This window comes from Lissotriton vulgaris, chromosome 3_1 (assembly GCF_964263255.1).
Source record: "Lissotriton vulgaris chromosome 3_1, aLisVul1.2, whole genome shotgun sequence".
Taxonomy (NCBI): Eukaryota; Metazoa; Chordata; class Amphibia; order Caudata; family Salamandridae; genus Lissotriton; species Lissotriton vulgaris.
Genome location: NC_141689.1, coordinates 626,533,052 through 626,547,732, shown reverse-complemented (window position 1 = coordinate 626,547,732; position 14,681 = coordinate 626,533,052). Strand labels below are relative to the sequence as shown.

Below are 14,681 nucleotides of genomic sequence, written 5' to 3'. Positions count from 1 at the left end.
GAGACTGTGGAACAGCGCCTCAACCTGAACCTTTTGGTGGGAAAGTACACAAAGGCAAAGGAAGGTAGCTTATATATGTGTTTTGCGGACCTTAGTTGTGTTTTTGATTTGGTAAACCACAATAATTTGTGTTAGTGTTTGGGTTCATTGAGCACTCCGAAGGACATCATTTCGCTGCTAGCCTATGTATATAGTAATTTATCGTTGAGAGTATGGTATGGGTCACTGGGGGAAATCAACATTATTGTTTAGGATAGAAAGGGGAGTGCACCAAGAATGTGTTTCAGTGCCATTTCTTCTCCACATATATGTCAGTGTTATTAATGGAGAAATACAGTCTCTTGGTGCTGATACTCCTAGAGCTGGCCAAAGGCCTGTATCCATTCTTTTGTATGAGGACGATGCTGTACTAGTATCCCTAAAACCAATAGGGTTGTAGAGTATTATTAATACCTTCGCCGAATTTATCAAAAAGATAGGTAAAAGGATTAATCAGAAAAAACATTTACCTTGTGTTATGGTTAAAGTAGGTGGAAGACTTGTCCCCTTATATGAATGGGAGTAACATTTCAAGTCATAAAAATGTCAGTTATTTAGGCCTACAATTCTAATTGGATGGTGGCTGGAATCATCATAGAGAAATTAGTTCCACCAAGCTGCTGAGAAATAACAAAGATTTTTTTAGATTCGCAACAAAGTTAGCTAACAAGCCGAAAAAAGAAATGCTGACCCTCTATAGTACCAAAACAGTTGCTGCAGCAACATATGGCGCAGGAATTTTTCAGGGGTGCGGGAGATAATATAATATTACAAAGGCAAGGGAATTCGTTTGTGAGAAACTTTGAGCAGTACCACATTCAATTCTTGAGACTGTTATACACATTGAATTAGGCTTCCACTTGTTGCTGTATATAATAGAGACTAAACCACTACTTTTTGGTCATTCAGTCTGGTCTAAAACAGAGACTCAGTTTACCGAAGTAATTCTTAGAGACTGTTTAGCATTGGACCAGGCATTTACCCTCCTTGATTAGCCTATATTAGAAATATTATGACAGGACTCAGTAACTCAGATGTGAAACTCTGGAAGACTCCGGAAAATATAGTGCGGTTCTCGAAAAATGACTTAAAAGAACACACCTTTGCGTTGAATGCATAGAAAAGGTATTTAGAAAGACCGGACTAAAATTACTGAGAGGAGTTATGTGTCACTTTATAAGTATCCAGGGTTTCATTCTTATATTAGTTTGGTTTCCATTGTGCACCATATATCTCCTAACTCAATTACCGGTCTCTATAATCCATCAATTTGTTGCATTCCTGAAAAGGGGCTGGTGGGATCCTAATAACTTGAAATGTCCATGTGACAATAGATATACTAAGTCAACACTGCTCTTAGCACTTTTTTTTGTAAATGTTATCTTTTATATAGAAAACAATATTCAACCCCATTGTTTCTAGGAGAAAGTTGTTTGGTTATTGGAAGGCATTTCAGTATTTATTTGATTTAAAAGATGCCACTGAATGCTATGCTGTAGCTACGTTTTTTTATTAATGGTTTAAGTGTATACAAATCTGACATATTTGGAAAAGGGAAGTGCTCAGCAGCTCAAATTTTATATTTATATATGATGTGGGGTATTTGTAGTTCTATGTTGTTTCAGTATATCCTCTCGTCTTGCATCTTTGATAAGAGGCTGTTGGCGTTTTAAATAGTTGAGTCTTTCGCGCTCTCTCTCTCTCTCTCTCTCTCATATTTATACAGTGGCTTTCGCCACCTTGTGATTATGGTGTAGATAGGGATTACATTGAAAACACATATTTTATTTACGTACAGCTTTTGACCGTGTGGACAGATTTGCACTTGTAAATCTACTTAGTCGGTCACCTAAAAAGTTTTGTTATGCCAAGATTCGTGAAGATTCATTCATGGGGTGAAAAACAGGTGATTTCTTGTTTTATTTCCCACCGAATATTTTGCTCACATCTATAGCTAGAACAGCTGGGCAGGTTTACATAAAACTTTGCTTGTATGCAGAACTTAACTCAGAAAGCTTGCTCTTGTTAGTTTTGTATAAATCCATTCCTTTGTTATCGAGCTAAAATACTACAGAGTGGGCTTTAAGAGTTTAATACTATTGAAAATCTCTACAGTTTTAACTCATGAGTCATGACTTGCAAATGTTGTCAATCCCATTTTGATTTTTTTTTTACAAAATGTGATTGGCTATTTAGGATTGAAAGTAAGTTTTGGCTGCCATTTGTGACCTAAGTGTTGGGTCCAACATGCAAGTTTCACACTGTGAAAAAAACACTTTCATCAGCCATAGGGGGCCAATCCTGGAGATAACCAACCCCAGGGCAGTGGTTAGGGATTCTGAGATGCGTGGGAATTTCAAAACATTCCGGAGCAAATAAAGAGTCAAAAAGTGCGCACCACACCAGAGTCAAAGCTGACTTACAGTTGGCCATTTTAGGTGGCGGATTTGACTGCCTTTTCCTGACTTCAGTCGCGAGTTTCAGCCAGCTTAAAAACTGAATTATTGGTTTTGCGCAAGAGCGTAATGCCCCTAAAATTCGCCAGTCATGGATAGATAGGTAGATGGATAGATAGATATAGATAGATTGAATGACAGCCCTAACCACTCCGTAAGGCTTTACCATTGTCCATTTAACATTCTGTTATTGAAAAATAAACCAAACCTTGAGCATTCCATTACCAGTCAGGGAATAAATATTGTTAGCTGCCTCTTTTAGAGATCAGCATGATTGATTTCTTAACAAAGCAGAGTATTGTTTTCTAAAGATTTATTTTTCGAACAATATATTTGATATTTTTGTGTTTTAGTAGTATAGTTCAGTATTTAAATTCCTGTTTTCAATAAATATTTTCTTCTTTGAAAAAATGTAATACAAGCCAACTTCCCCAAAATAAACATGTACTCTAGAGATTACATAATGGGTAGCGTGTAATATGGTCCTTTGTTGGTGTACGATATTCGCACAATCCCTCTGACAATTTAGGACCTTTTTTACACAGTTGCCCTTATTGTACCCACTATAAAGTAACCGGGGGTACTTATATTGTGCAAAAGCAATGGTGTAAGAACCCATATTTCAAAGGCCTAAGATGTTATGCCAAAGATAATTGTTAACTAAGGTTTGTATCCAATGAATGGCCAAGATTTAGTATAATTTAGCGTGACAGCGCATTTAGATAATGACTGGCACAAAACCACTCAGAAAAGTTTCAGCATTGTCCATTTTTTATTAAAATCCTTTTTCAGGAAGCTAAGTAAAACAACAATATTCTAATGGCGTCAGGGCTCTTCATTAGCAGCTTTAAATAAACCTGCCCTTAACCAACGACCCTTGAGTAATTAACAATATATTCACGAAATCTAAGCAAAATCTGAAAGTTCTAAGGACAGTGAGGGCCCATTGTAGTTGTAAATTGCTGAAATTCGAGTCCCTTACTACAGAGGTACCACTCCTTTTAACAAAGAAAATCCTATTAAAAGAAAAAAAACTTTGTACTGTCTTTTTTCAGTTTACCATACACAGGTAATATCCATGCATGTCAACTTGTCCTTTCCTGTGCTACCTAGGAGGTTATGTTCCAATTATCAAGGAAGTTTGTTATGCGTTTTGGCTTTTTCTCCATTTGTTCCCCGTTTTTCTATGTGAATTCGATTGTGTTCTCTGTGTGAAGAAGGCGAAAAAGAAAGAATACTATATCACAGGTTGTCTGTGGTAAGTAAGGTTGAGATATTATTAAAACAATTATAAACGGTAAATTAAGTGTTCTCACAAATACAAAAGGCAGCTCACCTTTAATATTCATCAGCTCAACAAAACACAACAAGCCAAAGCAGAATATATTACTGCGGGAAAATTAAAGATGTTTATTTATTTGCTTTCTTACTAAATATATTTTTACGAATGCAATTCTGAACTCGTGGGGAGTTTTATCATTGTTTTAGTCATAATTCCATTAATAACTAGCTGTATTTAAGATTATATTAATGACCATGAGCACACCGACTGTTCATTATTTTCCCCGTGCAATTTATAACTACCCTTTAATACTAGATGTCTAATGTTATAAGCACGTTGGTGATTGTAAACGGTTGTCCTCCCCAAGGCATAAGTTGTGCGCATGTGCGGAAGTGTTAAAGAGAAATGTTCCTGCAGCCGATCTTCTGCGAGAGTAATGTGTTTGAGGATACATTAACTTTGAATAATCTTTAAATACAGGGCTAATAGGAGCTCGTCTTCGGCTCTAATTGGTGGCATTATGTAAAGAGTGAATTGTTGCGAAAGCCATTCCTCACACAAGCTATCAGCCTTGTATCAGTGGTGGGTGATTTTTTGCCACCGTGGAAATCATGGTTTGGGAATTTCTTAGACGCCGTGATGAATGATGAATCATATCTTGACATAACTTTTAAGACAATTAATTTCTCATAGGCAGTTGTCACATTGTATAAAAAGCTGTGTTCATTGTGAGCTAATCTTCTGGTTTTACTAAATTCCTGATAAACGTAACCATTAGTGCTGCTATCAATTTGGCAGTTTAATCTGAAATATTTGTTACTTTACCTAAATAAATTCGTTTAATGGGAGCCACCATAATAACATAATCCAAGTAAATATTTTTTGAATTGTAACATTTTGTAACGTTACTTGACACAGTTTGTTTTCATGTTTTTTTTCCACGCTATTCAATAGTTTCAGTGATTTGCTATTCCATATAGAAATCAGCCATGCTTTGTGAACTTCACTTTCTAATCTCATACAGCAACCGCTTCCCTTTATGTTCTTCCTGGTCGCCCTGGTCCCGGAACAGTAGGGTTGCCCTGACAAATCTATTCAAAAGCCATTCCTCGGCCTTTATTGGTGGGGACTGGAGCCTTTGAAATTCTCCCCTCGCTGCAACGCAGCTGACATCTTCTTCCAGACAGAATGAATTAAGGAAATACAATAAGACACTTCATCTACCAGTCAAGGATCTTTCCGCAGTGAGGGCGGATTCCATGGTGCACAACCAAGGCGGCAAACATCTAAAAATACACAATACGTGCTTGTTTACCAGGCTAGCAATCAACCGTTTTTTGCGGACATGATTGATGGGCTGATTTAAAGAAGAAAATATTTGTCAGGGAATTCATGGTCTCTTTCTAAGAAAGTAAAAAAAAAAATGGAACTGAGACAACCCCGGTAAAAAGCCAAAGCACAGATACAGCTTTATAGTGCAAGTGATATCGATTTTTTATTTCTTCTAAAAAGTACTTAAACTATCACTTTATCTAACAGGTCAACCTTTACCATGACTGGTTTTGAGCCCTCAACCAAGTCCTGTCCAGAATGATCATATAGATTTTATCCTTCATTCCTCATGGTTGGTAACACATTTGATCCTCTGAGCAGCCTAGTTTTAAAATGCTGAGATTTTAAAGATGAACGGAGTTGGTCTGGGAACTAAGCGAGGAAGGATTCTACCTTATTTATTTTTCATCTCTTCGGATTGGCAGGGGCTGGCTGTACTAAAGCAATTACGTGTTTTAGAAACTTCCAGTTGCTGAGATATTCATGCTAAGAAGGAATTATTTTCCCTGACGGGTCTTTTCACGTTCGCAGCCACACAACAACAATGGATTGAGCCATCACAAGCAAGAGATTGCGCCCTCCTAACAAAGCACTAGCAGGAGATGACCTACGATAGATACATCTTTTGTTACGTTTCATATCCGGTGGTTACCAATCAATCGCAAAAGAAAATCAGGAGTTTTAGTAATTGGTAGTGCTAAATAAAACGACTCCACCTAAAGACAATCAATGCGGTTTTATTTTTATGATGCTTATCCTTACCCTGCCAAGCCTTTCTATATTTTTATATATTTGTCTTTCCTTTGCAGAACTGTTGCAATTGGGTGTCTAGTTCGGAGCCATTAGATACATCAGTGGAATCCATGTTGCCAGACTGCCCCCGTGTCTCCGCAGGTAAAGACTCCCCAATATATGCAATATACCTATTTTTTGAAAAATAAAAGATTCTATTGAGAGTGATTAATGTTTGGAATATCACAATAGTTACGGTGTTTCAAAGTATCTATCTTCTAGAGGCCAGTACTTAACAAACAGTTAAATAAATAAATGTTGTTTCCTGATATGACACTTTTGTGTTACAGTAAGGCTTTTTTATTTTTTTTAAAAATTTAAACTATGAATAAATTCGTAAATCTATAAATATTCTTAATTCATTTAGACCTTAAATGGTAGTCAAACTTTTACAGATTTATTTCCTTAGTCATGTAATATCACTGGCCAATTATCCATAGCATAAATATTATAGTTTTTGATTTTGTGCAGAACAGATCTTTCCAAAGTCCCACCACACATAGACAAAGTGCCTCTTACTCCACAACCCGCCAACAGTTGTTTGAGCAACCTAGCATCGCACTCAGCCTTGATGGTGTAAAATACCACCTTGGTAGTATTTTATTTGTGTTTTCTTTAGGCCAAGTGCAGATGGACAATTTCTCTGCGCTTATCCAAATGCAGGTCCAGACTACTTCAGGAATTTCTGTGCCTTTCTGCCTCTCCCAGTTGGACATATAGCTGTGCTTTTTGACATGGTCACAAGTTATTTACATGGTTGTAGAGGTCAGAGATCTCTTCTGTTGGGATCTTAACATCTACCCGCTGCTTCCTTTATTGTTCTTGCTAATACCCAATGCCATTTAGTTTAGTGATATTCATCTGTATGTGTACATCTAGCTCTGTGAGTTAACCAGAGCATATATTCTAACTGGGTGAGGAATAGTCTTGTGTGATGAGGACCCACAGCTTCAGATGAGGAGAGTGGTTGCATTTCAGGGCTGGGATATGCAAATAATGCTCTATGTTGGGGAATCCTAAACTGCCTTCTTCGGTGGACCAAAACAGAGACTCTTTAAATACTCTCTGGGTTTCGTAATGCAATACAGAAGTTATATGTTTCTTTTGTGACAGGTTTAACATAGGGTTTGGGAATTTCAACTGGAGCACGTGTGTAAAAAGACGGGAGTGGAAGTTCATTTTTGTGCTCGCCACCCTGTCCAGCTACAAACCTTCCCTCTTGCTCCATCTATAAAGATCTTTGTGCAGGATATCAGGAGGAAAGGGGTATTGTGTCGAAACAAATCAGCTGTGAAAATTGTCAAATTTTTGCCCAGATATTTCATAGGGCCTGATGCCCAGCCCAGACCGCAGTGGCCTAGGGCGTTCCCTACAGGCTTGTTGGCCTAGGGCGTTCCCTACAGGCTTGTTGTAGATCTGATATTCACATTCCATGAGATTTGTCGTAGTTATTCTTCAAGCCAGAAATGTCCTAAATTTTATAACTTTACCCATCAAAGCTGGCAATGCTGTCTCAGAGTCAGTTAAGGAAGCAAAGGACATTACCGTCAAATAGCATTAACTTGTCTTCCCTCCATTTTGCTGCAAACCTTTTGGTGTAATGGTATTTAATAATCATTTCTATTAGAGGCTTCATGACTAGGCGAACAATAGGGGTGACAGTGGGCACCCCTGACTCAATTCCTTCAGAGGATTTGAGAGGGTGAATTAACCATTTACTTTATTCTTCGGTGAGGGGGCTACAAAGCTAGATTAATGAATTTTAGCATATACAGTCCTATTTCTGTTTTCTTCAAGACTTTGTCCGATATTGCCAGTCTACCCTGTCAGATACCTTTTCCGCCTCTAACGAGAAGACGACTAACTGTTGTTTGCCTCCTTCGTCTGACTCTATGAAATTAACAATAACTTCTATACTGTCATGAGTGAAGTAGTTTTTAATGAAGCTTGATTGTTGTGGTGAAATAATTGAAGACCTGACAAACTAACCGATGGCAACCAAAACAGATAGGGCCATGCTGTAACCTCATAATCAGCTCAGCAGTCTTCCCGTCCCCACCAAGGAGCTGAAAGGCCACAAGGGTTTTTTTTATGTTTTACAGAAAAAAGTAGTAAGATGGGGGCAACCTAGCAAGGGCCTGGGCTTAACTGGCATCCCTAAAGCCACACCAGATATTCTCCCCTGTGAGTGCAGTTTTAAACTGCCATTTCAACCTGGAAAGGGCACAGACTCTCTAGGTCCAAACCTTGGCTTTTGCTGCATGTAAGTTATCCCTAAGGTAGGCCCAAATCAGCCCCATTGGCATGGTACAGTATATTTAAAAGGTAGGACAGGTACTATTGTGTTTTACATATCCTAATAGTAAAATACTGCTAATTTTCGTTTTTCAGTATTGCAAGAACTTTCTGTCACGCAGGGTAACATAAGGATTGCCTGGAAATACCTTTTAAGTATAAGTTCCTATTGGGATTGGATAGAGATTTGGAGTTTGGGGTCTCTGAAATCACAATTTAAAATGCATCTTTTGATGAAGTTAGTTTTTAAATTGCGTGTTTGAAAATGCCACTTTTACAAAACGGGCATTGTCCTGCATAACCACTCTGTGCCTCTGCCTGTCTGTAGAAATCATGTCTGGGTTGGCAGACAGTTGGACTCTGGTGTATTCACTCTAGCAGGCACACAAAGGGAGCTGAGATGTACCTTGCATATCCTGATAGGCCATCACCTGGCTGATGGGGCTTTCTGAGCTACAGTGGTGGGAGGAGTTGTCACAGACACCTGAATAGGGCTGTGCCTATCCTCACACAAAGCTGTCTCCACCCCCTTGTAGTGTGTCTGAAGCAATGGCAGGGTCTTGTTCACCTCAAATACTTTCCTTTGAAGTTTGCCTACTTCAAAGGCAGTATAGGATTTGGACCTCTCTTACCCCAAAATCAGAACATTTCTGGACTGAGGACATTCTGCCAGGAAGTAGAGCTGTTTTGCTGCCAGGAGATACTGCCAGTTTGCTGGGTGCTTTGCTATGCTGGCCTGCTTCTGCTTCTGTCCTGGGAGTGAAAGGTCATTACTTTTCTTTCTACATCCTGCTTTAAAGGTTCTCCCAGGGCTTGTGTGTGCCTGCCTCCTGTTAAGAAGTCTCAGTGCCATCAAAGACTTCACCCGCCTCTTGCTAACAGCACTTGGACTTTTCAGCTGACAAATTTTGATTTTCCAAGTGGTGCCAATTCCAGTTCTTCGGCCCTTGAAGCTGCTTTGTTGGTGCTGCAACCCAAGAAAAGCAACATGGACTCTACTGCCTGCACTGGAGCCGAGGGTACTACTTGTAAAGTGCACAACACCACCCCAACTTACACCGCAGCCCTGATGCATGTCGATACCAGCTCCTCAACTGCATCATTGAGAAGTCGATAAGAGAATAAGGTAACCCACAAACTCATCGACACTGCCCCAGTGTAAGGAACCGATGCATTGCCTCTGCCGTCTCACCTCCCCTGCAACAGTATGGAACCAATGCCTCACCTCCACTGCCTAGAAGTAAGGGACCAATGCCTCACCTCCCCTATGGCAGTAATGAACCAACACTGCATGAGCCCAGCAATGCCTCACCTCCCTGACGGCTTGCAATGTCTTTTGTGTTCATCCTTCTCAAGGTACTGTTACTGGGGGTCTGTGTGACTCTGTAGCCAGACCCCCCTTTCCGCGATTACAATTTTATTCTCAGAGCTATATTTTTGCAGTAATCTTTTCCAAAGTGATATCTCGATTTGTGTAAGTTTGATTTTTGTTGTTTTGGTCTTTCTTTATTCAGATAAATATTGGCTATTTTTCTAAACTCGTGTGGTGACCTTTTGTAGTGTTTTCACTGTGTTACTGTGTCTGTATGTACAAATGCTTTACATATTGCCTCTGAGATAAGCATGACTGCTCATGTCAAGCTACCAAGGGGGGGAGCAGGGGTTTTCTCAGTTTTGTGACTCCCTTACCCTGACTAAATTGAGGGTCCCTACTTGGACAGGGTGCAAACCACTGCCAACTCGAGACCTCATTTCTAACAATATTAGCATTTTTCTCCAATTTTAATTTAAAAATATAAGCTGGTGTGCAAGAAAGAACACATTTTGCAACATGACCTCTAACCTACATGATAGTGTGGGTAACATAACATTTGTTTTGTATAAATAACCACTATCCTTAAACTCAGTTTCTAGGGCACAGTCAAAAAATGGATAGGTTTCCTCCTACCCACTTTTCACTAACTAGATATTACCATATGAATTGGTACACAATGACATTTCATTGTAAGTTGCTACTCAGTTTTTGGCTTTGAGTAGTGCATCTTTTTGGATAGCCAAAAACACTTTATATCCCTGCAGCTAGAAGGGTCTAACAGACGTAACAGTGTATTACTTTTTGTAAATCGAATATTGAGCCAACAAAGTAACAGGTGAAATTGATTATGTCACCTATTTCAATTTGTCGGGGTTCACTTTTGGATTTGACAACTGTTTTTGCCATGAACTGCAAGTAGGAGGAAAAGGTAAAAATGGATTAACACTTAAAAAAAAAACGCCAAATACTTTAGTAAAAATCTTTTTTTTACAACTCTGCTCGTTCACGAAAGCTGAGAAGATGGTGATCCTAGCATAGTATTCCTTATTGTCTGTGCCATTTTAAGAAAAAATACACTTTCTTGCACTGCACTTTTTCCTATTTTTTAAAAAAAACTACCCACATTTTGCTGTATTTGTCTGTTTTCTAAATTCTCTCCTGAATAGTTCACAAACCCTGGTCACCACTAGAATCTCCAATGTGTGGGGAAAAAAGGATGCAGATATGGCCTTAATGCCTTTTGTAGAAAAACGTTATAAAATCCTAAGTACGAACACCACAAACAGCAAATAGAAAGCTCATTACTGGGGCAGGATTAGCCTCAGCAGCTAAATGGTATAAATGCATAAGCATGCTGGGCCACACTGTAAAACAGCGCTAGGGAAACAAAAATTCCCTAAGTAACATTTGTCATATGAAGTATGATAGTATTAAAGATGAGAACATTCCTATGTTTTGGTCTGTTGTTAACATTATTGACAAATCTATCATCTTTGAGTGTATGATCCTTGAAGATGATTGAAAGCAGTATTTGGAGGAATGATATGTTTCACCTTGCCAGGTCGACTAGTTTGTAGTATTACTGTGCAGATGTTGCATCACTGATTTCTGTCAATATGGAAGGAGTTAATAAAGTTATTAGGAATATGAACTTAATTAGAGCAGCTGTCCAGGATAATAAACTAGGATGTGTTTTTGTCCTCAAAGAACGATGAGCAACTCAGATATGGCCTTTTTTAGATGGCTTTTAAAGAAAATCATTATCCCCTCATGTGGCATGGAGTAGTGTGAAGGTTTTAGAAGCAATCACTCCTGCTTCTCTTTTATCTCCCTAAAGGTCAACAATATTGTGATGACAATACATTTTTGTTCAATTTAGTGAAGGCCAATATTGCACATTTTTATGGGAATGAAATGTAATTATTTTGGCTGTTTCAAAACATTAAATTGAGGGAATGGATTAGCACCAATAACTATGGCTTTTATTTTAAAGCTCATTAATATGGCCTTTTCATTTTGAAATTGCTTAAACTAAATCTTTTGCACTTATAGGTTGTATTATGAAGTTCGAAGTAATTCATGAAGGATTTAAGGTTATTCAAGGGAAGTTAATTCAATTGATTTTATTTTTAAATGAACTAGTTATTGATCCTATACAAAAGACAAAAGTTTTAAAGACTATAATTTGCTAGTGTAAAGAAAAGCTTTGCCCATTGTTTATGTCAGCAGTGATAAAAACAAATGAATGCCAGCTGAGGCTCTGATCATGAGATTATTTAGCAATGAGCAGATATAGCATTTTTTTAAGGAGGCTAAAGACTACAATCATTAAAAAATTATATTTTGCTAGTCTACCTGCGATAATATTAACTACTGCTCTTCAAGCTAAGGCTAGAGAAACTTGTATAATAAAATTGCCATCTTCTGTATGTAATTATCCAGCTAGCTCTCACGTTTTGTTTTAATAAAATGCTATGCGATACACTCTTAAAAAGACATCTTGAGTAAGATGAGATGTATGTAACAGAGAAGACGTATCTAGAAATATCTAGAGGTTCTTTAGGATCTTCACTCCCTTTAAATTATCTTGAAGAGTTCCCTGGTCCGAACAAACATCTTGAGCTGCGCAAGTGAGCACTAGTTATAGCACCTGAAGATATTTGGAATGTTTTTTGTTTGCAGTTCGCTGATATTAAGCCTGGGTATTATAAATGTCAATGGAAGTGTCCCTGGCCTTTAATTTATGTACTTATACATTATTTGTAGTTCTCAGACCTAATCATTTTGCTATTACATCCCCTGCTCCTGAAATATCAGGTAGTTACTTGTGATGGTGCAATTAGCTGAATGAAACAAATATAACACCGACTGAGCTCTGCAGAGTTGCAATGGGTGGCACAGTAAGAGATTCTGTACCTCACTTATAATGGTAAATATCTATTTTCAAGCCATCAGGGCATATGTTTTGACAGATCCAACCTTTAAGAATTATCCACCAGTCCCAGGGTGCCCCAGTTATTTCCCCTAAGAAACAGCTTTACAGAAAGGCAACATGAGAGGTTGTATCTGGAGAAGTGTTCTGTTCAGGAGCAACTTCATCCAATGGTATTTGAAACCTGTGTAGTTGAGTCTAATCCTAGCTGACAGGATGATGCATGTGAAATTGTAAATCATAAACGTATTGTTCCAAAGTAAACACTCTTCACTCCAGGTAGCAGAAAGTGCTTATTGTGGCTGAGGAGCACTGATGGACACGCCTAACTCCTGAACGTAATTCCACCAACTGTCCTCCTAACTTCTTACACTTAAATCAATACATTCTAAATTTTACCTAACATTCCATTAATTTAAGCAGCACAACACATCTAAGACTGCTCCTAACCCCTTCTTACTTGCATCCGTAGTGATACTTTCTGCATAACTCCTTAGGGCACTGGCATTGGCAATCACTGATTTAATGAACTTAATATCCTCATCACAATCAGGGGACCACAGAAATGTACTGTTTTGGTTTAGTAACTGGCGAATATTAGATGTTTTTCCCATAGAGTTAGGGGTGTACTTTGTGCAAAACTCCATACCAAGAAAAGACCTAACATCATCCTTACTAGTAGAAATGGATGCATTCTCAATGGCAAACACTAGGGTTGGCATGGGTTTAACTCTATATTCATCAATGATGTGTCCTAAATGAGTGACATTCTCCTCTTCGAATTTACATTTGTAAACTACTGTGAGCCACTTTGCTTCCAAAATTCTCAAAACTTTCAATAACTTGGACTCATGTTCCTTCTTGTTTGTGCCAAATTCCAAAATGTTGTCTTGAAAACCCCCTTTTTCCTTGCTATATAGTTGGAACTTGGGATGTTGAAAGAGAGCAGCTGCCGATGCCAGGCCGAATAGCATACGCTTAAATTTGTAGTAGCTAAACGGAGTGATGAATGACGTTAATTTCTGGTGATAACGAAATCTGGTAGTATGCAGAGGAAAGATCTTTTATGGAAAAACACCTTGCACCTCTCAGACATGTGACCATTTCATTTCTCTTTGGCAAAGGAAAACATTATTGATTTTTAAAGGGTGTAAATCCACCGATAATCTTATTTTTACATTGCTACGTTTGGCTGCCATCAAAGATGAAATTCAATCTGAAGCTTTTGGATTGGTTCAATGACTTGCAAAGTCTCCAACTTGTCCAGCTCTTTTGACACCCCTTCCTTTACTAGCACAGATATATTGCAAACCTTGTCCACTTTGGGCACTGCATCCTCCTTAAGTATTATTCTGTGTTCAAATCCTTTAAGGTTACCAAAGACAGTGGGACATTGTTTCCTCATCCTGTCACCAACTGTAGTGCCTTCATCCACCACTAAAACCTGTTCCTTACTATTTTGATCTAAAACGATATGCAGCATTCCCTAGTCTAACCATCCCAACAGAGTTGGACCTGTCTTGGTCGCATATAACTTTCCCCTGGTCTCTGTATTCTTGAACCCGAATGTTAACCACCTGTAACCCAACATGTCCATTTTTCTCAACTGAACCCTTACGGATGTATGTCAGGTTGTGACAATCATTCACCCAGTTTTTGTACAAATTACGATTTTCACAATTCCTCAACAATGATAGTGTATTGCGATTTGGAGTCCGCAAAGATTTTCACATCCACTCCACCAGCATTCCTCCAGAACCCAGGCTTGTTCCTGCAGATGGTGTAATTAATATTTAACACAAGGTTATTTTTAACATTCATTCCAAAATTATTTTCTGAAGTGTTATTCTCCACCTCATAATCAGGCTCAAACTTACTGCCATCCACACTACCTTCACTTACAAATGTTACCCTTGTATTTCTTTTCTTTCATACTTTTGCAGAATGCCCTAAGATACCACAATTACTGCATTTTTGCTTGGCCACAGGGCAATATTTGCTATAAGCCAAGTGATTCTTGCTGTCGCACCTGTAACATCTAGCTTGATCTTTCTATTTAATTTAATTTTTTTGTCAATATTAAAAGATCCTCTCCTATCCCTGCTGATATTTACTTTCCCCACAAACTCAGTTTCTTGCGTGTCTTACGTTAAGAGCTAATGTGCATGTACTTGAATTTTCTGCTTCGCGTACAACGGTAAGAATGTCCTACAAAGCAGCATCGCTGTTGACCCAAAG

At 38.4% G+C, this 14,681-nt stretch overlaps 1 protein-coding gene across 2 annotated transcripts in view; it reads left to right on the top strand.

Moving 5' to 3' along the window:
* Positions 1-14,681, top strand: part of ARB2A (ARB2 cotranscriptional regulator A) — a 1,549,567-nt gene that overhangs the window by 1,134,623 nt on the left and 400,263 nt on the right. For both annotated transcript variants that reach the window (XM_086960917.1, XM_086960918.1), the window contains exon 11: positions 5,919-6,003. In XM_086960917.1, the coding sequence (XP_086817043.1) occupies positions 5,919-6,003 (85 nt within the window). The remainder of the gene's footprint in view (positions 1-5,918; positions 6,004-14,681) is intronic.